The following is a 22,684-nucleotide window of genomic DNA, read 5'->3' as shown; positions in this document are numbered from 1 at the left end:
GTTAAGTGTCGGTCCTCCATCTGTTCTCTTTTCACCCAATTACCGAGCTACATCTCTCTCTTCTTCACCCCAAAGTATGCTGCATTATTCATGCTTGGGTGTAACCTCATCAGTCAACTCACCCAGCTGACAACAACTCTGCCAGTCGGCTCCCTTGATACACGAAACATTATTCACGTCCACATTAACAGACAAAGAATTTGAAGTCGTTCACATTCTCAGATATGTGCTGCTCACTCAAGTCTGATGTGATTAGAATAACTCCATTAAACAATTAAACAGAAGAGAGGTATGCATCTTTCGAAGCCTTAAGTTCTGCAGCATTGGATGCTACTCAGCAGTATTGCAGCTCCGCAACTCTGGAGCAGCTTACTGCTCGCAAAGACAGCAAAATTCTTTGATTGCTCCTTCCATACATTTTCTCTTGCACTACGCTGGTCAGGGTCAAGGGAAGCTGAAGTCTGTCACAGCTGGCCTAGTGTGACAGATGGTTACATCCTGGACATTAACCAATAAATCACACACGGAGACACACTTACATCATTTGAAGCACTGAATCCCAACCAAGGTGGTAGATGGCTTGCCGTTCGTACAACACAATGTCAAGTCATGACTTCTTGCGACTATATCAGCTTTATGTTCAATTAAACAGGCACAGATTTCACACTAGGTCAGTAATTTCGTGAGTAACTTTAGACAAGATCATCATTACTTCAGTATTCATATTTTTAGTCACATTTTTGTTTGGTGGTCTGCGGTGAGTTTTTCCGAATGTAAATGTCTATATGCCTTGGCTCAGTAGAGACTGGGAAACACTGGTTTGGAGTTTAGAGTGAACCTAACATAAGCCGGGTTTACATGGAGCCCTGTATTACGATTAGAAAGGATCCGAATGACCAAACGGAATGAAAATACTCCATACAAACACCTTAATCTGAATAAAGCGGCCGAATCCGAATGGGATTTTTCGGGTTCACAGGGGTGGTATATCCTACTCCTTTCGCCAATGTGAACAAGCGTAATGCTTATAGTTCAATCGGAATCGCCTGCGCATGATCTGTATTGACGGCTCAGAGTGAGGCAACGGTGGTACCATCCTGACAATTCGCCATGACGTGCATGTATTCTGTAAATTAAATGTACATGCTTTTTTTAAAGCATTATTGCAAAGAGCCACATTATAACATATGGGCGCACATAAACCTTTTTTTTTTTTTTTTTTAGTGGGGTTGCCATTACATTAGACAAAAACTGTGTTAAAACGTCCTGTGTTGAACTTCATATTTGTGTTATGCTCTGATATTTTCCCTACAACTGTATTTTGAAAGAGAAGTTGGTAGGCAACACTACTCAACGTTTTTTCTCTCCAGCTCATTTGCGTCAAAGTACATGCATGCGTGAGGTGCATGTAGCTGGTACCTCGTTTGCCGAATGTAATCTGTTCAATCGCCGCCTTCGGACAATCAATCAATCAATCAATCACATTTTATTCATATAGCAATTTTCATACATAAAAATGCAACTCAAAGTGCTGTAAAACATCCAAAACACAAAATAAAAAGAAGACCCGTTCGCGCCCTCCCTCCCAACAAACACGAAGACATATTTCCACCAGTACGTCAGCACACACACACCCCCACACACACACCCCCACACACACACACACACACACACACACGCAGGCACCCCCCCCACCACACTCACACAAATCACACAACCTGATAAACTGTGTTAGAAAGACATGACAAGGCACAGAGAAACCATATGAGGAAAGGCTACCCAAGGGGAGCTCATCCACGCTGAGCGGAATGACAGCCCAGGGCCACAGGGGTGCCACCACCACAGAGACCCCCGGCCAGGATCAGCCGGGTGGACCCCACACAAAGTGTAGAGGCCCCCGGCCACAAGGAGCCCCTGCAAAGACGGCCCCTGCGTGAAGGGCAGCCACCCCCCCAACGCGGAGCCCCCCCCATAGGGAAACACTGGAGCTAAAAGCTAACAACAGAGAACAACAAAACTAAAAACAAAACAGTCATATAGTCTAAGAACTAAAATCAGTAAGATAAGAAAATAATAATCCTCAGTCAAAAGAAAAGACAAATTACTTAGTTAAAAGCCAAACTAAAAAGGTGTGTCTTGAGCTTCTTCTTAAAAATATCAACAGTCTCTGCGGACCTGACGTCCTCTGGCAGGCTATTTCAAAGGTGAGGACCAAAATGGCTGAATGCAGCTTCGCCATGCGTTTTGGTCCTCACCCTTGGAGTAATTAAAAGGCCGGCGCCAGTGGACCTCAGGATCCGCGATTGTTGGTATAATAAAAGCAAATCGGATAAATAAGATGGCCCAAGACCATTAACACATTTATAAACTAATAAAAGTACCTTAAAATCGATCCTGAAACACACAGGGAGCCAATGCAGCAATTTTAAAACTGGTGTAATGTGCTCCCGCCCTCTGGATCTCGTCAGCACCCGAGCAGCTGAATTCTGCAGTAGTTGTAATGGTGAAATACTCTTTTTGGGGAGGCCAGAGAGCAGGGCATTACAGTAATCTAAATGACGGGAAATAAAAGCATGCATCAGCACTTCCGTGTTAGCCTGAGAGAGAAATGGGCGGACTCTGGCGATTTTCCTAAGGTAACAAAAAACATTTTTAATATTAGGACTAAAACTGAGCTCAGAGTCAAAAATTACGCCCAAGTTCTTCACACAATATGAGGGATTAAAAATGTTCTCCTTCTGACCTTCAGGACCGATAACTAGTTTTGTAGCTTATAGCTCAGTTTTGTCCTGATTGAGCTGTAGGAAATTGTCGGCCATCCATGACTTAATATCTAAAATGCAATTTAAAAGGGTATCAATGGGTCCTGAGTCATCAGGGGACACGGCAATATACAGCTGTGTGTCATCAGCATAGCTGTGAAAGCTGATACCATGTCCCCTGATGACATCCCCAAGGGGAAGCATATAAAGATTCAAAAGTAGGGGGCCTAAAATCGAACCTTGCGGATCCCCACATTTAATTTCATGGGTTCTGGAGGAACAAGTATCCATACTTACAAAGAAAGTCAGTCAGTCTGTGAGATAGGAATAAAACCAGGTAAAAACAGTACCAGAGATGCCCACTAGGTTTTTAAGTCTATTTAATAAAATTTGGTGATCTACTCTATCAAAAGCAGCGCTTAGATCCAGTAGCACCAAGACTGTGAGTTTTCTCACGTCTGCAGTGCACCTAATATCAGTAAAAATCCTTAAAAGAGCAGTCTCTGTACTGTGGTTCATCCTAAAACCAGATTTATATTTCTCTATAATATTATTTGTTTAGAAAATGATTTAACTGGAGGAAAACCATTTTTTCTAAAATCTTACTTAAAAACGGTAAGTTGGGTACAGGTCTGTAATTGTTAAAAACACTGGGGTCAGAATTGCTCTTCTTCAGAAGGGGCCTCACCACCGCCGTTTTAAAGGCAGTGGGTAAGACAAGTCCTTTAACAGATGTGCAACAGCGTGCCCATACTTGGAGTGGTGATGTAGCAGCTGACCAGGAAGTAAAAAGTGAGGCCTTTCCCACTAATTTACAAAATATATCTTTCATTGTTATAAAAGAAAGCCCAATCTTTGCTCACTTTAAAAAGGAAAATCAAGAGGAGACAATATGTATCTTTCAGTGTTAATACAGTACCCTAAATGCACTTTATTTATCAAGGTTTCCTCCCTTGTCCTCATGCTGTGACTTGTAAATAAATCTGCCAAAATAGCAATAAATCGCTTGCCAGCCCCTCGCCGATTGGAAAGCTTTTGGAGGTCACGACGGCGCCACCATAAAGTCGAATATGCTTCAATCCGAGGGGTATTTCCTGTCGTGGTCGACATCCGAGTACGCACAGCGCCACCCAACAATGCTCCATTCTGTGGTGCTGCCCATCATACACACGAATGCAAGTTCAGAGCGACAAGGGCTTTAAGAGCTGCATTAAATCTGGCAGAGAGCCACATGCGGCTCGTGAGTTGTGGGTTGGCCAGGGCTGATATAGCGCCTCCATAGTGGCGAACGCTGCAACTGTACTTAAAATCCCTTGTTGTCGCAGGGGGAAATCAATTGCGCTCTGTTGAGCAATATCAATCGCTAGAGCAGGGCACTTGACCCTTTTTTGCCAGTCTGTCCTGCGTCTGCGACCTGGGTACCCTTCAGGCCTCGTCCCTCCGTCCTTATTCAGAAAAATTACCGCCCCTTACCCCGTCCTTTAAAAGCAGTTCCGTCCTTACGTCCGGCCCCACCCACCAATAAATTTTTTTTTTTTAAAAGTGTCTGTGCATGGCGCCCTGCCAGCAGAGCTCATTAGCTGGCTAACTGACAACTGAAACCCGGTGTGGACACACTTCAAACATGCTTCAAACGCCCAACGAGTAGTTACCCAACTGCACGTGCCTACTTCCATTGGGAGCCCCGGCGAGAATGAACCGTGTGCACTGCACACTCGGCCTTTGCTTTGTCAGCCCCTTTTTTTCAAATGTGTCACCCCCCGTCTTTTGCCCCAAAAATGGGTATCCATCCGGGACGGACCGTTTCGCCTCCAGGACGGACTGCCCAGCTCTGTCAAACGCTCTAGCTGGAGGCGGGCACACAATTCGCTGGAGGCGGCCGCCTCTCAAATTTGAATGCAGGAAAAACCTGTTGGATGCTCAATTTGGTGCATTGGTTAGCCCTACTGCTGCACTAATGTGCTGCAGACAAAGTCAAATCAATGCCATTAAACAGTACAGTGCCTAGAAACTACAAAGTACAATTGGTGTGTCAGAAATTTGGCCTCAGAACAATTTGCACCAATTTTTCAACTATGAAACTTTTTCCATCACAGCATCTGCAAGAAAGTAGATTACCAGATGGCTACAATCGTGTTATGAAAACTATTGTTGGTGTATATAATGTCTGTGTCTGTGTTTTTTTGTTTTTGTTTTTGGCATATGATAAGGGAAGCACATTGCTTTGTTGTCTATGTTTTAGCATTTAAATCCACAGATGGCGGAAATGTCGTCTTCTTGATTTGTTTTGACAGTTGGCAACATTTGAAACACACGCTACCGTCACCTACAACACTTATGTGGAGCAGCACGTAAAAATCTGTAGCAGGGCCTCAGATGAACTTTTTTAACCAGGAGCCCAGTCACTCTAATTTAACATTTTAGGGGTGCACGCAGAACCATTAGGCACACAATTCAAAATACTTGCGAAGTAAATATTCAATATTTCCTCTTATTTATCCAGTGTGTTACTGATTATACTCAGTGATTCATTGTGTTTTGTGAGGAAACAGTCATGGGGAAAAAAGGCAGGAAATGCTTGTTCACCATGACCGTTTCCTCACAACATGATTTGGACTCATTCATTATCAGTGTTTGTCTCCTGTGGCACACTAGGTTTATTGGGGAGAAAGTAAGCACTGATGGGCCTCTTGCCATTGTTCATTGTTTACAAGAGTTGTGTTAAACCTGTAGATTTGCACAATAACCACAAAAACTGCCACCATTGGCCAATAACAGCAGGGATAGATGATACGGTCTTAATTTTAAATCCCTGATTCACCCCGCAAAAATCGAATTCTTGATTTCAATCAATTTGTTTCCCTTTCCATACAAAGATCTTGTAAATCAAATGACAAAGACAAAATTCAAAACTCTGAAGTGGAACTTTAAACACAACTTTTAATACAATTTAATGAAGCATTTCAAATGTTCAATAATGTAAGATAAAAAATTTTACCTTTGGGATTAATACAGTATGTAACAATTAAGATTTCACTGACCATGACATGAATAAAAGGTGATTCTTCCAAACAAAATTAACCTTTGTCCATGAAAATGTCCATAAAATCCTGCAAAGTGTATACAGCACTCCTGGTACATGCCAAGTAGGTTGCCTAATTTTTAATTACCGTATTTTCCGGACTATAATTTTTTTTTTTTTCATAGTTTGGCCGCGGGTGCGATTTATACTCCGGAGCGACTTATGTGTGAAATTATTAACACATTATTACCTGTATATCATTTCACATGTTATTTTAACCCACATAAAGAACATAAAGATAAATCCTGAAAGCTATTAAAATGCATGAATAATGTAAACGTTTAAAATCTAATATTGTGTTAAATAAGTAATTAAAATAGTATGATAAAAAGACAATTTGACTATCTATCAATCCATCTATACAAAATAGTGTACTGTTCCTTTAAAAGGCGCCGTGCCTGGCAGTGCAAGGTCTTGCATCATCAGCCAGCCACACACACACACACACACACACACACGCACGCACGAGAGCGGAGGAGAGAACAGATAATTACGACCGAATACAAAAATACTTTTGGAGACTTGGAAACATTCTACATGGTCGGAGATAAATAAAATACTTATTTAATTGATCTACGACCGTTTTGGTGAGTTTAAATTTATCTTACCGTAACTTTCTTGTAATGCTACATGTGTGGATGTAAGCTAAATGTTACCATCGTAGCTCGTGGAAATGATGTGTGCTAAGCGCACAATTTTATTAATTTGATTTATATGGACACATTTATTTGCGTTACGTGACAGAGACAACTTGAATTCCGAGAGGAGGTGGGGGCGACTTATACTCCAGTGCGACTTATATACCATATTTTCACGACTATAAGGCACACTTAAAAGTCTAAAATATTCTCCAAAATGGACTGTGCGCCTTATAATTCGGTGCTGCTTATGTGTGCACCGAGTTCCAATATCTGTGATTGTTATGTGACATTGTTGAGCGCTGCGTTTGACTGGGAGCATTTGCTGCCAACACATTGGTTCTATAGAGAAAAGGCGGACGTGAGTGAGGACACCATGCGGACGTTAAAGGGAGAAGGGTGGCCGTGACAGAGAACGCTAAAGCACGCCCCAGTAGGTATCAAGTGCCGGTATATGTATTCATTGTGCATACCAACATTGAAAATGGCACCCACGAAGAGACACGCCTACAAAGCACAGTTCAAACTGCAAGCTATAAGCTAGAGAGAGAGAGAGAGGAAGAGAGAGCAAAAACGCTTGCAGAAGAAATGAAAATTGAACATTGCTTTGGCCCAACTCGGTCGGCATTTATTCCAACATGCATCTTATCAGCGTCAACAACCTGTTCCACATTTGGCTTCCACTCTCTCAACAGTGCGTGATTGTCCCCTTTTGGCGTAACTGATAACAACAACAACAACAACAACAACAACAACAACAACAGCATATCACATTGGTACACATCCCGACAAGGACCACCGTGGCGCAGCAACTTCCGGCAGATTACAAGGAAAAGCTGGACATCTTCCGCTGCTACTGTAGTAAAAAGATTGCCGACAAACGCATCCGGGCCAACCGCATCACCAACATGGACGAGGTGCCGCTCACTTACGAAATCCCGTGAACCACACTGTGGAGAAGAAGGGGACCAGCACGGTAGCAATACCACAACGGGGCACGAGAAGTCGGCTTTTACTGTTGTGTTTGGTTGCCATGGTAATGAACAGAAACTGCCACCTATGGTGATTTTTAAGCCGAAGACGCTGCCTAAAGGAATGTTGAAAGGAATGAAAAAGGAGAGAGTGGCTGACTGCAGGTGATTTTCCCCAAATACTGTATTTATTTCTACCTCATACCTCATCGCTTCACCGTATAAATGCCCCGAAACGCTGGACCACATTTGGACAAACACGAGAGTGACGTCGTCTCGCATGCAGGTCACTTTCCGGTCTTTCGCAAGACCGAGGTTGCATTTAAAATGTAATATGAACGCTTTCACAAAAAAAAATAAAAAACAGAATTGAGCATTAAGACCTGCGGTGTGAACCTAGCCAAAGAGACCGGATGGTTTTTTCCACACGTCACCGTCGATGTTAATCTGTGACTGCATGCACGCCCATCTCCCAGCCGCTGTGAAAAACCAAGTAAAGCAAATGAACTCCGAGCTTGCCATTATTCCCGGAGGCTTAACAAAGGAACTCCAACCACTAGACATCGGTGTAAATAGGGAGTTCAAAATTAAATTGCGTGGTGTTCAATGTAAACATTATTCAACATCCTATATTCTGATTATTATTTTACAGTGTATTTTCAAGAAAGCTTTGTATCACAGTAATTGCTTACTTGTTTCGTTAAAGGGAAAGTCAACACGAAATACGGCATTCTGATTAATATTGCGTTTGTGGAGTATGAGTTAAGCAGTACAATTCACCCGTTTTTGTCCATCTCTGGTGGCAGCCATTTTGCCACTTGCTGTTGCCTGAAAATGACATCAGAGTTGCTCAGGTAATGACCACGCATGGCTCAACTGCAGGAAACAGATGAGCTGTGAGTTGGTCGTTACCTGAGCAACTCTGATGCCATTTTCAGTTGACAGAAGTGACAAAATGGCTGCCCCCTGAGATAGCTAAAAATGGGTGATTTTGCTGCTTCACTCATATTCCACAAAATCAATATTCATCAGAATGCTGTGTTTAAAGTACTGAAGGCGTGGAACATATTGGAAATATTTTTGGGGGGTTGACTTCTTCTTTAAGCCAGCATTGTACAAATGTGTTACTTTACCATTTCAAAATGTAGCTGACCCTACACTGTCAAAATATGTTACCCATAATCTTATTATAGAAGTAAATCTGACCTATGGAGACAAAGTCACCTTCTACCTTAGCAAATATGTTGAAACAACCTAAACAAATGAAGTTGGAATCAAACATTGAAAATCAGTATAACCAACACAAACACTTTATGTCCACTCAACACATTTACGCTTAGTTGGTTCAACATAATTGTATCTCGCTAAATGACAGCATTTTATTTAGATGGAAGCTTGGTGTATGTGTTAAAACAACATGAACAAATGAAGTTGGAATCAAACATTGAAAATAAGTATAACCAACACAAACACTTTATGTTCACTCAACATATTTACGCTTAGTTGGTTCAACAAAATTGTATCTCGCTAAATGACAGCATTTAATTTAGATGGAAATTATTTCCATAATTTTATTACGTTGACCCAACAACTTATTTTTTTCAGTGAAGGTGCGTTTTTTGTCTAGAGGTAACTGTGACAATGATTGAAATTTATACTAAAACAACAGTTTTAACATTCATCCATCCATTATCTACACAACAGACCTCTGGCGCCATAACTGACAGAATTAAATGACGGACGGGCTGACGATTACAATTCAATTTGTCACAAAAAATGACAGACTTACAAATGTCGGACGGATACCCTGGCCGCTGACGAATGACCAATCATCAAAATGCCCACCTCTCTCTCTCTCTGTCTCTCTCTCTGTCTCTCTCTCTCTCTCTCTCTCTCTCTCTCTCAATCTCTCTCTATACTCTTCCTCTTGAGCTACATATAAGCCTGCTGAATAAAATAAGGATAGAAAATGAAACAAATGTATTCTTTTTGAGTCCTCTGAAGCAATGTTCCCGCCCCAGAAAATTATGTTAGCCAGCTACATAATTGTATTTGATAATTGTATTCTATATTTTATATGTAAAGTCTACATGAATAATTTACATCGCATGATCATTTATTCATGTATTCATAAGAAAATAGTGACTTCGTGTGTGGTTATGTCAAGATATCTAATTTTATAGGGAGGTTTACCAGTTAGTCTCAAGTATAAGGTCCTGTCTCAAGTAGAAGGATGATGTCTGGCATCATCTTGTCCATTGCTCTATTAAATGCTTTTGAATTTGGGATGACTGCAACAGAAACTATTCCACCAATGACTACATATTAACTACTGACCAAAATGTTTAACACACACTCTGTTACTCGTTTTCCATTCCCATCTTTACTTCTACTTTGCCACAACTAAACCCCTCTCCGCTTTCCTCTTTCCTCGAGTGATTGTCCTCCGCTCATCCAGCTCATGTTTTTGTATACTGAAACCCTCCCTTACCATGCTCTATTTCACCAAAATCCTCAGGACGAAAAGCTAGGGTAAAATGCATGAGGTGAAGGTCCTGGCAGACAATGGAGTAGAGATGAAAGAGGAGAGGGTGATAAAAGGAAATGAGAAGGAAGATGTGAAGGAGGATGCTTTACAATCCGGACCAGATTTAGGAAAAGAAAAAAGATCATCTTAAAATGAAACAGTGACGTGTATGTGTACGTGTTGAAGCTGGGGGGGGATAAAAGAAAATAATGAGAATGTCTCATTAAGGGAAGCATTTATACAAGACAGGAAATTTAATGAATTCTTGCACATACACACACATATGAGGGACTTTTGCTTAAATCCACCTTCTATAGAGCCAATTAAAATTGTTTTCCATAACAACCTCTGACATAAATAGTTTAATAAAAGAAAGGGATGACCGGCTTAAAGAGTTTGACGCTCTTGCTCTATCTTTGTAGACAAGTTATTTGTTCATGAGTTTGATGTCTTTGAAGGGTGAAAAAGTCCTGTCATTAAGTGGAAAACGGGCAGATCTTTTAAAAAGGTTTCTCTAGCAAATAAATCCACTGTCAAACTATTGTCTTCACTCCTATCTTAAGCACTTATCATTTAGACAGGAGTTGTCCTCCGTCCACACTCTCAGTGATACATATTCTGTAGATTATAATGACTACAGCATAGTAGAGTGGAGGGGGTCTCCAAGTCTAGTCCTCGGGAGCCCCTATCCAGCCTGTTTTTTATGTTTTTCCTGCTACAACACACCTGATTCAAATGATTAGCTCATTAGCAAGCTTTGCACAAGCCTGTTAACGATTCCTCGTTTGAATCAGGTGTGTTGGAGCTAGGAAAACATCTAAAACAGACTGGATAAGGGCTCCTGAGGACTGGAATTTGAGACCCCTGCTATAGTGCTTCAATCCATAAGTGACTATTTGTCACTCTAAAGAGTCTTAAAGCTAACATCCTACTGAAAGTAATGCCTATAAATCATGTTTTATCAGCTGTGTTGAAGAAGTAATGTTGCACTTTCCCCTCAAACAACAATGTGGCAGTGCAGTATAAAACAGAATATTTACTGGTAAAAGCAATTTGTCACATATGTTTTCCGAAAAAAGCAGATTTGTTATGATACTGTGACTGGGTTTGGGTCTTAAATTCCTTGATGTTGCTAGTTACATTGTTCTTTATTTGGTCACAAAGGGTTGGGCGTGTTTTTTTCTGTAAGTAACCTTGCGTTACTCACTTACATGTTGTAAAGTACAAGTTCCATGCCCTGCTCTGTTTTACTCTGATATTTTGCATATACTGTAAAGATTTTTACCTAGCCATTTTTGGAGTCTCTCAGAGTTTGGAAGTAGGCCGACAATTTTAAAATCCTGCCATTTGAACCAGGCTTGACACTCTAAAAACAGGTGGGTTAAAAATGAGACAATTTGGGGTAAAAAATGGACCGATCCACCACTTGGGTCAACTTGACCCAACTTTCTGTGCTGTTATTGTAGAAAACAGACGAAAAAAATGGTCTGTTTTGTACCAAACACCGCAAATTGACCTAATAAGTGGATCGGTCCATTTTTTACCCGAAATTGTGTTATTTTTAACTCAACTGTTTTCAGAATGTCAAGTCTGCATGTAAACATGTCAGCACTAAATTGCAGCCCCCTAAAATAATCTGTTGTGATTTAGGGCCTTTTTTGGGATGACTAAAGTCACAGATTGGCCCGCCCTCTTTTGGAGCTTGTCTTATTTTTTGTCCATCTAAGCCTGTCTATTTCATGGCCGGGAAGCAAGTATTGTAAATATGTGTTCTTTCCGATGAACAATTCATTTTACGAAAAGCCTCTAGGAACGCATTGTGTTTGAGTATCTTTTGTGACTTATGAAAGAAAACAAACAAACGTGACAGAAACTGTACCTAAGATGCACATAGGCTGCTCATTTCTTGCTCTTCAGATTCATTCGTGGAAAGGCTAATCTTTTGTGATATTTTCGGAGGTTGAAGCGGGCCTAAGTCAAGATGTCCACAAACATTCTTGGGGCCGATTGATCACTGTTATTTTGACAATATTAGCTATGTATTTACAATAACTTTGAATGGACGAATAGTCTCTGATACCTCTCGCCATATTGCTCATTTCCAGGGGGCGAATTTAAAGTAATTAGTTTTTTATTGATTTCTTCATAACAAATTGATATAATTGAAAATGCAAGCTAATATAATTTTCCTGACAAAATACATAATTTGATCTTGTAAATGAAAAAAGGATCATCCCGGCCGGATGATCACTTCAACACCTAAATAGAAAAAACAAACAAGATTACAAAGAAAGAAATAAAAGCAACCGTGGACTGTGGATGGATGAAAGTCATATTCAGTGATGGATCGAAACTATGCATTGGGCAAGGTGATTTTTTTTTGGTGCCATTCCAATGAAATGAATATCAAGATGACTGCCTGAAGAAAACATACACATTTCCACAGTCTTTGATGATATGTGGCTACATGTCAGGCAAAGGCACTGGGGGCATGGCTGTCATATTATTCAATATTCATTCATAACATTAAATCTTAGTTTACATTGACAATTTGGACACTTTTTTCATCGATTGAAAGGATGCTTAGGGATTTTTCAAGACCGAGCAAAAACTGAGAAAACATTCCTTGAAGAAAGACACATATGGTCAAAGTCATGGCTTGCAAATACTGCATATCTCAATCCAATTAAAAATCATTGGTGGAAGTTGAAGAAAATTGTCTATGATAAGGTTCCAACCTGCAAAGAGGATCTGGCAAAAGCAATCAGTGAAAGCTGGAGCCAGATTAATGAAGAGTAATGTTTATCACTGGTACATAACTGTGAAACTGTTATAAAAGCCAGAGGTGGTGCAACAAAGTACAAGTGGTGTACTGAAGTGTTCTTTTTTTTCATGATTCCATAATTTTTCCTCAGAATTAAGTGATTCCATTTTTTTTCACCCTCTACTTGGTCTAAATAAGTAACTGTTACTGATTACCACTTATTTACCCTGTATTTATTTTGAGTGTTTCTTCAAGCCAGAAAACTGTCATTTGAAATGACTTTATTTTTGTGTCATGTCTATTATCTTTTTCTATCCAAAATTAGACAACTGAATGAACATCCTCCGAGATTGGTGATTCCATATTTTTTTTCCAGGGCTTATATGTCGATGGAGAGGAGGCAGAGAGAGTCAAAACTTCAAGATGCTCAGAGGACAACACCGCATTCAACACTGTACGATTGTGGATTGCCAAGGGTCAGCGTATGTAGTGTGCGTGCACAACGTTCAGATATCATGGCTGGACAAGAAGCAGTGTGATATGTGCATCCTTAGAGCTGGAACGTAGCATTTTTTTCATCCCACCAACAAGCACTACATAGTGGGTGCACCCTACGCACAACTGCGGTCCTCTAGCTGAAGCCTTTTTCATTTTTCAACGCTTAAGCATCCTTGAGTGACTTGACAGATGGTGGACAATGTGCCAGTGTGTGGCGACGCTCCTGTTGCTTTAGCTTTATTTTCTGTTCATAGTGCTTGGTGCTATACTGACCTAGTCTCTGCTTGTTTATGATCGTCAATCTTTATTGGACTTTCAACACATGGTGGGAGAAGACATTGCCTCTGTTGCTGGCCGACGTACTGGCTGAAATCTTCCGCATTCGCGAGCTTCCTTCAAGGTGGAAGCGGTGCTGCGGCAAAAGCAGCGGCCAGCTGGTGAAGCTGAAAAGGGAGCTAAAACATGCTTCATCCTCTGCTCGTTCTCGAATGCATGGATTTACTCTGTCATGAAGCTTCCTGGACCCTGTGGACTCGTGCCTGCTACCAGTGGTCGGCTTCCTGGATAGCCACGGCTTTGTTACCCTACGTGCCTCCTTCGACGCAGGGTCCATCTCTAGCCTTTGAGGGAGCTTCCCAGAGCTAGCTGATAGGAAGAGGCATGCACTCCTATTGCTGCTTTCACAAAGATCACATTGTTAAATGTCTGATCAATGATGAATCAAACGCTTAACTTGAGGTGTTTTTTCCTTTCTAATGACCTGGATTTCCTCTGTCTGATGGAGACTTGGACAGGTGCCGGTGAGTATAACATCCATCCATCCATTATCTGTACCGCTTCTCCTCACAAGGGTCACGGGGCGTGCTGGAGCCTATCCCAGCTGTCTTTGGGCAGTAGGCGGGGGGCACCCTGAACTGGTTGCCAGCCAATCGCAGGGCACACAGAGACAAACATCCGCACTCACAATCACACCTAGGGCCAATTTAGAGTATCCAATCAACTTACCATGCATGTTTTTGGAATGTGGGAGGAAACCGGAGTGCCCGGAGAAAACCCACGCAGGCACGGGGAGAACATGCAAACTCCACACAGGGAGGCCGGAGCCGGGATCGAACCCACGACCTCTGAACTGTGAGGCGGACGTGCTAACCAGTCGACCACCGTGCCGCCCGTGAGTATAACAGTTTACTTGAATTATTGTCACCTGACTGAGCCGTCTTGGACTCCCCGAGGACTTCAGACAATGGCGGAGGAATGGTGAATATTTTTTTAAACTATTTTATTGGAAACGACATAATGTATATTCTCCTCATCAATCACTAGCATTGAAGCCACTTTCTTTGAAGTAAGCTGAGCTGTCCCTGTGCTGTGCGCATTTACCGTCCCCCCAACTACAATAACGTCGCTGTCATGTGGAAAACACTTATCTCCATTTTTTTTTCATTTTCTTATTTTTACACGAATCATGTTTCTGCGTTACAGAATATCGCATCAAAGTGAAAATTTCAAAAGTTTGAAAAATTGGAGATAAGTGTTTTTCACAGGACGGCGACGATTCCGTGCGGCTCTCGCACTGTGTGAGGGACAGCTGTTATAAAATATATCAGTGTGATGCCGAAAGAAAGGAGACACGTGTCGCAAACGACTTTACTGCACTTCTCTTTGAAAAAGAGGAAGTAAATCGGAAGTACGGCAGACAAAGCAACTCTGTCCCGAGCGCACCCGGGATTTTTTTTTTCCATGGGGGAACTGATTTTCATTGTTTCTGGGACAGCGACAATAACATTCTATTCGATTATATTTAGACTTATAATTATATATTATAAGTATCCACGATCGGTAAATGCAATCTGAGTTGATATTTTCCTCCCTTATCTGCAGTTTTTTTATGCATAATTAGGAATATGCATATTATCATTTACTAGCAGTACTAATATGACAAGGTTATTTGACATTATAAATAACACTAATTACTTGTTGATTAGCTGTCTGCTATAACTTCTTAATTTAGCCTCAGGCAACAACGCCGCATCTGGCGATTGATACCTTGACATCAAAATAATTCACAGTGCATAAAGGCTGATTTGCCGAGCTGGGCATTGTACAAAAACATTTGCATCCTTTATTAGTCATCCGTCTGCAGCGTGAGTACCCTTCCGTTGTCATTCACCTCTTTTTCCCGGGGGAAAAAAATAGTACCCGTCTATAGGTCGGTCCGCCTCTATTTTTAAATGCGTTTCCGTTGGCGAGTCAGGCTAAACTTTCATTCGCAGCATAAAGGGGTCTCTATTTTAGAAATGGGCTGGAAAGGGCCACACAAAGGTCATGCAGCGAGGGGTTCAATCTGACATTTTACACGATTTTGAGAGTGGTGTGTTTGGAGGTATTTCTGAAAGCACCCAAGAGCGTGGTCACAGGTCTGCTGCCATCTTCTTTGAAATATAAAACTGCTTTTTTTTTTACGTGTATTTTCTATTGTGGTCAATAGTACTGACGGGCCACACATTATTATTTTTTTGCCAAGGGCTGTGGGCCGGTGGAAATTTGAACACGGGCCGTATTTGGCCCCCAGGCCAGACTTTGGACATAGTTCTCCAAGGGAAACAATCGCCTGTAAAGTCTGAATTGAGGAAGTCATCTTTATTGTGATGACATACGGTTATTGCACATATGCATACACACAAAGTTTGACCTATGCTCTACTCTGTACTGAGCCGCCTTTACGCTACTGCTCTTTTTTTTTTTCTCATGTATCCATATTTATTCCCCTAATCAAAAGTCACTGGACTCTTAAGAGGCTCAGGAACAATCTGTAGACTTTTTGAAAACTAATAACACGCTCCATCTTTTAACACCATCACACCCCACCGTCTCCTCATATCTGTCTCGATTTGGAGATTTTATTCAGGGTTTCATGTATTTTCTCACAACAACGAGATGGTACGGAATGTAAACAAAACTACACTAAAACAAGCACGTCTCCACTGAGTTGCTTTCACTCATAGTTGGGTATTTGCCCACCAATGAGAAGAGGAAGAATCCTATATTTTAAAGATGATTCCTTTACGCTCTGCTCACATCAGTGAGAAGCACTTTTATGTGATTGTCAGCTGGAAGTCAGTGGCACATATATCTTAAAGGATGCAGATTGAGACAATCTTAGTTTCCTCCGAACCGTATTTTTTTGCAGGGTCACAGTTCTGTGTGGACCATTAAGTGTTTCAAGTCTGCACACTGCAAATGGGCCAGTGTTGCATTAACACAACTCAGTAATAAAACAGCCTGTGTTGTCTAGGACGTAATACTGATTGATATGTTGTTAAAACGGGATACCATCTGGCTTTGAACCTGATTGGTTAGAGTTGAGACAATTTTCTTCAGCAAATTTTTTCTCCTCGCTTGCAAGAAGGAGTCAAACTTCCCTAAAGCCCCTATCCCACTGAGAGGCGAACAATTGCAAGCGTTTACGAGGGCAGCGAATGTTGGTTTCATGTCAGAGTTCGTTCAATGTTGCAAATGTTCGCAAAACGTTTGCTCGACATTCACCAACAGTTTGCCAATAGTCCGCAAACAGTTTTGGTGATTTTTGTTGTCGCAAGGACAATTTGAAGTGGGATAAGGGCTTAAGGTAGGCAAAACCTGTTTTGAGGACAAAAAAGACCTCCTAACTTGGTTTCCACTTGACTTTTCTATTCCATATTTTTAAAACAGATTAGCTTATAGTTGTATTTCGTGTGACGTCCTGTGGTCACATGGGCTGCATGGACAGTCGGGTTCATTAACACAGTATTTAACACGTTTTGGTTGAAGTAGGTGAAGGCAACTAGAGTGATGAGCTGCACGTGACTTTTTTTTGATAAGTGAATAGCGTAGTTGACTCCATTCAGTCAAATGAGTGTCATTTGTCAGCTGCTTGACAAATAATAGGCCGATTCTCCAAAATGTTACATGTAAGCAAGATGATATGAAAAGTCAATTGTCCCTGAGTGCATTGAAGTGTTCATGTGAAAGGTTATTGTCCACAATGTCAGTGGAATTGGCACACAATCAGGGGGCCTCACCAAATTATGTGACTATTGATTTGCACAAACCTCTCGGTTTTTCTCATTTGTCCATGTAGGTCTAAAGTAAATGGACATTACCATATAATGTTAACTCATTTGTGTCTATACTCTTCAGTCTGTTTTGCTGCCATGTGATTTTTGAAGGTGGCCCAAAGACTCTGCAAGACCACGAAACATCTTAACAGCCATCAGGTGATGTGTCCATGACGAAACGTTTGGCCAACCGCATTCATTTTTAAAACCCACTGTTAATTTAATTAATATACAAAATATATGTTCTATCACATCAATGTACATTTTTTTATATAATCATAGCTGAAGTAATCTCTAATTATGTTACATAGTGCGAACCTCCCCTACAGGAGGCTGCCATGTTTCTACTACGGGTACCCGAAGAAGACAAACTTAGCGAACGTAGTCCCTCCGCATCATGACTCAAGTATGTGAAACAAATGCAATGCCCTTACTTTGTCACTTGAGGGAATAGTAGAAGTCGTTTGTGATGACATTTTGCTTGTACCTCTGCTGAAGAAATTGGTGGAAGACTGGCAACGTGTGGTGTCGCTGAGGCACCGAAGTGCACATACTTCAAAATGCACATACTTTGAGCTTACGCCGTTGCATTCTATTAGTTCACCACTAATTGGCACTAAATTTTACACATTTGACCCTTAAGGAGATGTTTGTTATTATTTAACAACAAGGCAAGCAGATGAGCATGAGCTCTCTGCACTTTTTGTTAGAATTTTAAAACAAAGTTGTCTATTTTAAAAATCTAATAAAGCTTTAACATGTCACAAAAGCTTAGCACGTCCGCATCACAGCTCAGAGATCATGGGTTCGATCCTGGCTCCGGCCTCCCTGTGTGGAGTTTGCATGTTCTCCCCGTGCCTGCGTGGGTTTTCTCCGGGTACTCCGGTTTCCTCCCACATTCCAAAAACATGCATTGGTAAGTTGATTGGACTCTCTAAATTGCCCCTAGGTGTGATTGTTTGTGATTGGCTGGCAACCAGTTCAGGGTGTCCCCCGCCTACTGCCCAAAGACAGCTGGGATAGGCTCCAGCACTCCCTGTGACCCTTGTGAGGATAAGCGATATAGATAATGGATGGATGGATGTCACAGAAGCTGTTAAATAAACATGTGCTTCAAGGCATTTAAACAAAGTCAAGTATTTGAGTTTTTATTTTTCCAAATTTTGACACCATCTCATCTTTTTTTTTTTTTTTCAATAAAAATGAATATCTCTTTAAATATCATTTATGGGCCTCCTTGACTACTAATAATCTCTATCAACCCGGAAAAAAGGCATATCACTAATAAAAATGACACAGTTCATCACAATTAAACCGAGCAAGTTCTCCTGATTGAACCAGTGCTGCAGTGAGTGGAAGAGAAACAAACAATGAAACATGTGTTTACAAATGACATATCACTGTGTGTTTGGTATGTGTACATTTTGTGCTGTTTGAGTCTGTGTGTGTACGTGGATGAATGCTATGGTGTAGCCTAGAGCTGAAAGATTAAGGTAGAGCTGGTGGATAGAGATATGGAGACATAAGAGCAGATCCAAGACAATGGACACTGTCTCTCACACACACACAACAAAGAACAGGCAACGACTATAACATCAACTGGATATGGGAGGTTGCTGTGGCCCAGCTGCTATATATAGCTCATAGGAAAAACTAGGATGACTGATTGCCATGCATACACACACACACAACACACACACACGCTCAAGAGGCAAAATTGATATTTGAAAGTCACAATGTGAACGCATGTCTTTCCAGACTCCCTTCACAGCGTGAGAAATGTGGTAAATACAGTTTGTGTATGAAAAGGGATTTTGCATTTTTGCAGCCTTTGCACCCTGCAGCGGCAGTGAGAAGAGCGAGTGTGAATACACTTTCCTTATGCCAAGTACTGTGTTGTTGTTTTTTTTGTTGTTGTCTTAAGGCCATTAGAGGTGTGAAACACAAGGCTGAGGATGTTCTCTGAGGACGAGCGAGGCATCCTGTTGTATCAAGAGAAACCCGAAAAAGATGGGTTGTGACTTATCACTACACTGGTTTGCAATTCCTTGGTGTTGACTGACAAACCTTATTAGAGGGTCTAAACAGTTTTTCATCCAGTTTTTCCTTTGTACACTCAAACACTCATCAGAACTCTGGTGGTCATGTGGTGGATAAGCGCATTCATTATACAATTGACTTGCAGAATTTGAATTAAACTCAGCTGTTTGGGTGTTTTCCTTTGTGTTTGTGTGTCTGCATGTATTCTGTTTTCACAGGGCTAACTAAGCCACAGACAGAATGCTAAAGTAGGCAATATAATGAAAACAATTTATGCAAAAAAAAAAACCCTCTTTGCCTATCCTGAAGGCATCAGACACTTGTATTACCTTTTTGGTGAAGTCCATGGCTTTGAGGATGGAAAGGTTGAGTGTCTCCAGTGAGGCCAGAACTCCCTCGTAGTCCCCCATGTGCTTTGCAAAGTAGTCTTAACACAAAAATAAATGCATACAAATTATTAGTACCCTTCCATTAATGTCAGCATTACTGCACCGATAAAAGAAATGCCTGATTAGCTAAGCACATTTTCATTTATCACTACTTTTGCCATTTTTAAAGTCATTTCACTGACCAAATCCTTTACAATGCCTTTTCCTTGAATGAAGGAGGAACCACCTATTTTGTCCACGTGTGTATCTAATTTGGTAACATGTTATAAGAATAACTCAGGGATAGGAGAAGGCCTTGAAGAAGAGGAGTGTCACTGTTATGAAACATATAATAACGGCTTAACCAGTAATGATACCGTATTTTCCAGACTATAAGCCGCTACTTTTTTCCTAGGTCTTGAACCATGGGGCTTATAGACCGGTGCGGCTGTTCTTCGAGAAACTGACGGGGCTTGACAAGGATAAATTAGACAGTGAAGCCAGAGACCGATATCTTGCAAAAATAGACATTATAAATGGTTTGGATCCCTACAGAATTCCCAAAACTGAGTGGGGCTACGAACCAGATCTACTTTTTGCGTATTTCCGCGTACCTTGTGTGTAGTGTGAGTAATTAGGAGCAATTTAAACATTATAAATCTTTAGCTTCTCACGTGCAATTTACAAACGGGTAGGTGCAGGACTTGCAGATGATGAAGGCGGTGAACAATAACAACACCGTCATTTAGACTAGAATACATGCTGTGTGTTTGCTTGTGAACCGTCCACTTAAGCTACACAAACGAACAAACTTATTTTCTTTTTAACAATGTATGTGATCATTGATCATTCCATCTTTCGTTTTACCTTACTCACTGAGTGCATGCACTTATGTGACTAAAAGAGAGAGAGAAAGTGGATTCTAAACTTTATTTTTAACTTTCCTCTATGAACATGTACGGAGCATACTCTCGCCCAAGACGGAAGGTTGTTTATGGTGGAATGTTTTCATCTTACAGCCGATAAGAAAGCCATCAGACTTCGTTTTGACATGCCAGAAACGAGTGTTCCCCCCGTCTTCCGCCAAGCACGAAATCTATAAAACCTCAGTCCGTTGTTAAATTTTCTTCTTTCATGATAGTGGGTGGCATTGCCGCACCCCCTAACACAGCAATGGTTCATTATGTTTATATATTTCGGCCATCTAAATCAAGCGAGAAACACAGCGAGTTTGTTGTGCCTAACAACAGAAGTCACATGGCCTCCAGTGAGCTCGCAACATGGTGCCTACCCAAGATGCGACGTCAGCGATGACGCAAAATGCTATTTTTCAACATAGATAGGTGCGTCTTATATATATATATATATATATATATATATATATATATATATATATATATATATATATATATATATATATATATATGTTTTTTGTTTTTTTTAATAGAGTGATGCGGTTTATATTCCGGAAAATACGGTATTTGAAAACAAGTGGAGAGGACATCTGCTTGTTTAATATGCAATATAACAATGTTATTGCCCAAGTCTGACAACATTTGTACCTTTTGCGACATTGTTTCTTTTTATACACATTGAACGTAATGTGGTTTTCTTGAGGGGAGTTGTATCATTCCAATACACACTGATGATTTTTACATTTACTGGCCACTCGTGACAGATTACGGTCTGCTGTAATCTACGCCAACAGCAGCACATATATCTCTTTTTAGTGGACTGCAGTCCTTCTCTCACTGTACAGTATTTGCTTTCTGCAGAAGTAGTTTGAACGGAGGAATTGGAACATCGTCAATGGGTAAGTGAGTTTTATGACTTACAATAAAGCATAAAACCGCCCAAAGGCAATTGCCTCTACTACTATTACCACTATTGCTACTACTGCTCCAGCTACTATTACTACTACCATTTTGTGAGTAAATTTAACAACATACTGTGACTTAAAATCTACATCTGACTAAAATTCTATAGACATTTTACTCAAAAAACAGTTGGGTTAAAAAGTAACACAATTTTGGGTAAAAAATGAACCGATCCGCTACTTGGGTCAATTTGACCAAACTTTCTGGGTTATTTTTGCAGAAAACAACCCCAAAAATTAGTAGTTTTGTGCAAAAAAATTGGGCTGTTTTTATAAAATAATGCAAAAAATCGTCTGTTTTGTAAAAAAAAAAAACAAAAAAACAAACACAAAATGACCCAAATAGTGGATCAGTCAATTTTTTTTATCCTAAATTGTGTTATTTTCAAGCCAACTGTTTTAGAGTGTCCTAGTAGCGCTATACCGAATAATGTCAAATTAATATAGTTAAGATAGTTTACTACACTTTTGGCTCCATGTCAAGATTTAAGAATAATAGCACACAAACAATCTTCCAGGAAAAACTTTAAATATTGTCAGGTTGCTACGCTGCTCTGTTTTTTTCTGCATGTGAAGATGTGATCTGCTACTGATAAATATAGCTTGTGCAAGTGCAATAATTCTATTGCTCACCTCAAAGTCCTGAAAAAACTTATTGTTGCACCACTTATAGCTGTGTATGTAATGTAGCATAAATAAATTTGGCAAACAATTTAGAATCGCTTGGCTTACCTTTACGTTCACTGACAGATTGGTTTTAGTGTGTTTGCTAAACTACCGGTAAATGTGAAGAGTGTCAAAGTGACCACCATTGTTCTGTATGCAGCACTCCGTGGAAAAGGTGTAGACACCCTTGATCGAAACGAAGCGCGCATTTTCGGGTGTACGTGTGTGCATATATTATACTTACCACAGAGTTCCTTAGTGTCAACATTACTATCGCACCACAGGACATCATAGGAGCGGCAGTGGGAAAGGTAAGAAGGAAAGAGGGAAGGAAGGACAAGAGTAGGGTCAGGAAAGGACAGGCTTTTGCTTTCAATATCAAATACAAACACACG

The 22,684-nt window shown here is 40.7% G+C and overlaps 1 protein-coding gene across 3 annotated transcripts in view; it reads right to left on the bottom strand.

Moving 5' to 3' along the window:
• necab2 (N-terminal EF-hand calcium binding protein 2) overlaps nucleotides 1-22,684 on the bottom strand; it is a 172,427-nt gene that overhangs the window by 105,835 nt on the left and 43,908 nt on the right. For all 3 annotated transcript variants that reach the window (XM_086027938.1, XM_086027936.1, XM_086027937.1), the window contains exons 4-5: nucleotides 22,534-22,559; nucleotides 19,709-19,806 (exon numbers count right to left, since the gene is read on the bottom strand). In XM_086027938.1, coding sequence (XP_085884064.1) covers nucleotides 19,709-19,806; nucleotides 22,534-22,559 — 124 coding nt within the window. The remainder of the gene's footprint in view (nucleotides 1-19,708; nucleotides 19,807-22,533; nucleotides 22,560-22,684) is intronic.

This window comes from Filicampus tigris, chromosome 4, assembly GCF_054856515.1.
Source record: "Filicampus tigris isolate MCC_2025a chromosome 4, RoL_Ftig_1.0, whole genome shotgun sequence".
Lineage (NCBI taxonomy): Eukaryota > Metazoa > Chordata > Actinopteri > Syngnathiformes > Syngnathidae > Filicampus > Filicampus tigris.
This window is presented reverse-complemented; position numbering and strand designations above follow the sequence as displayed.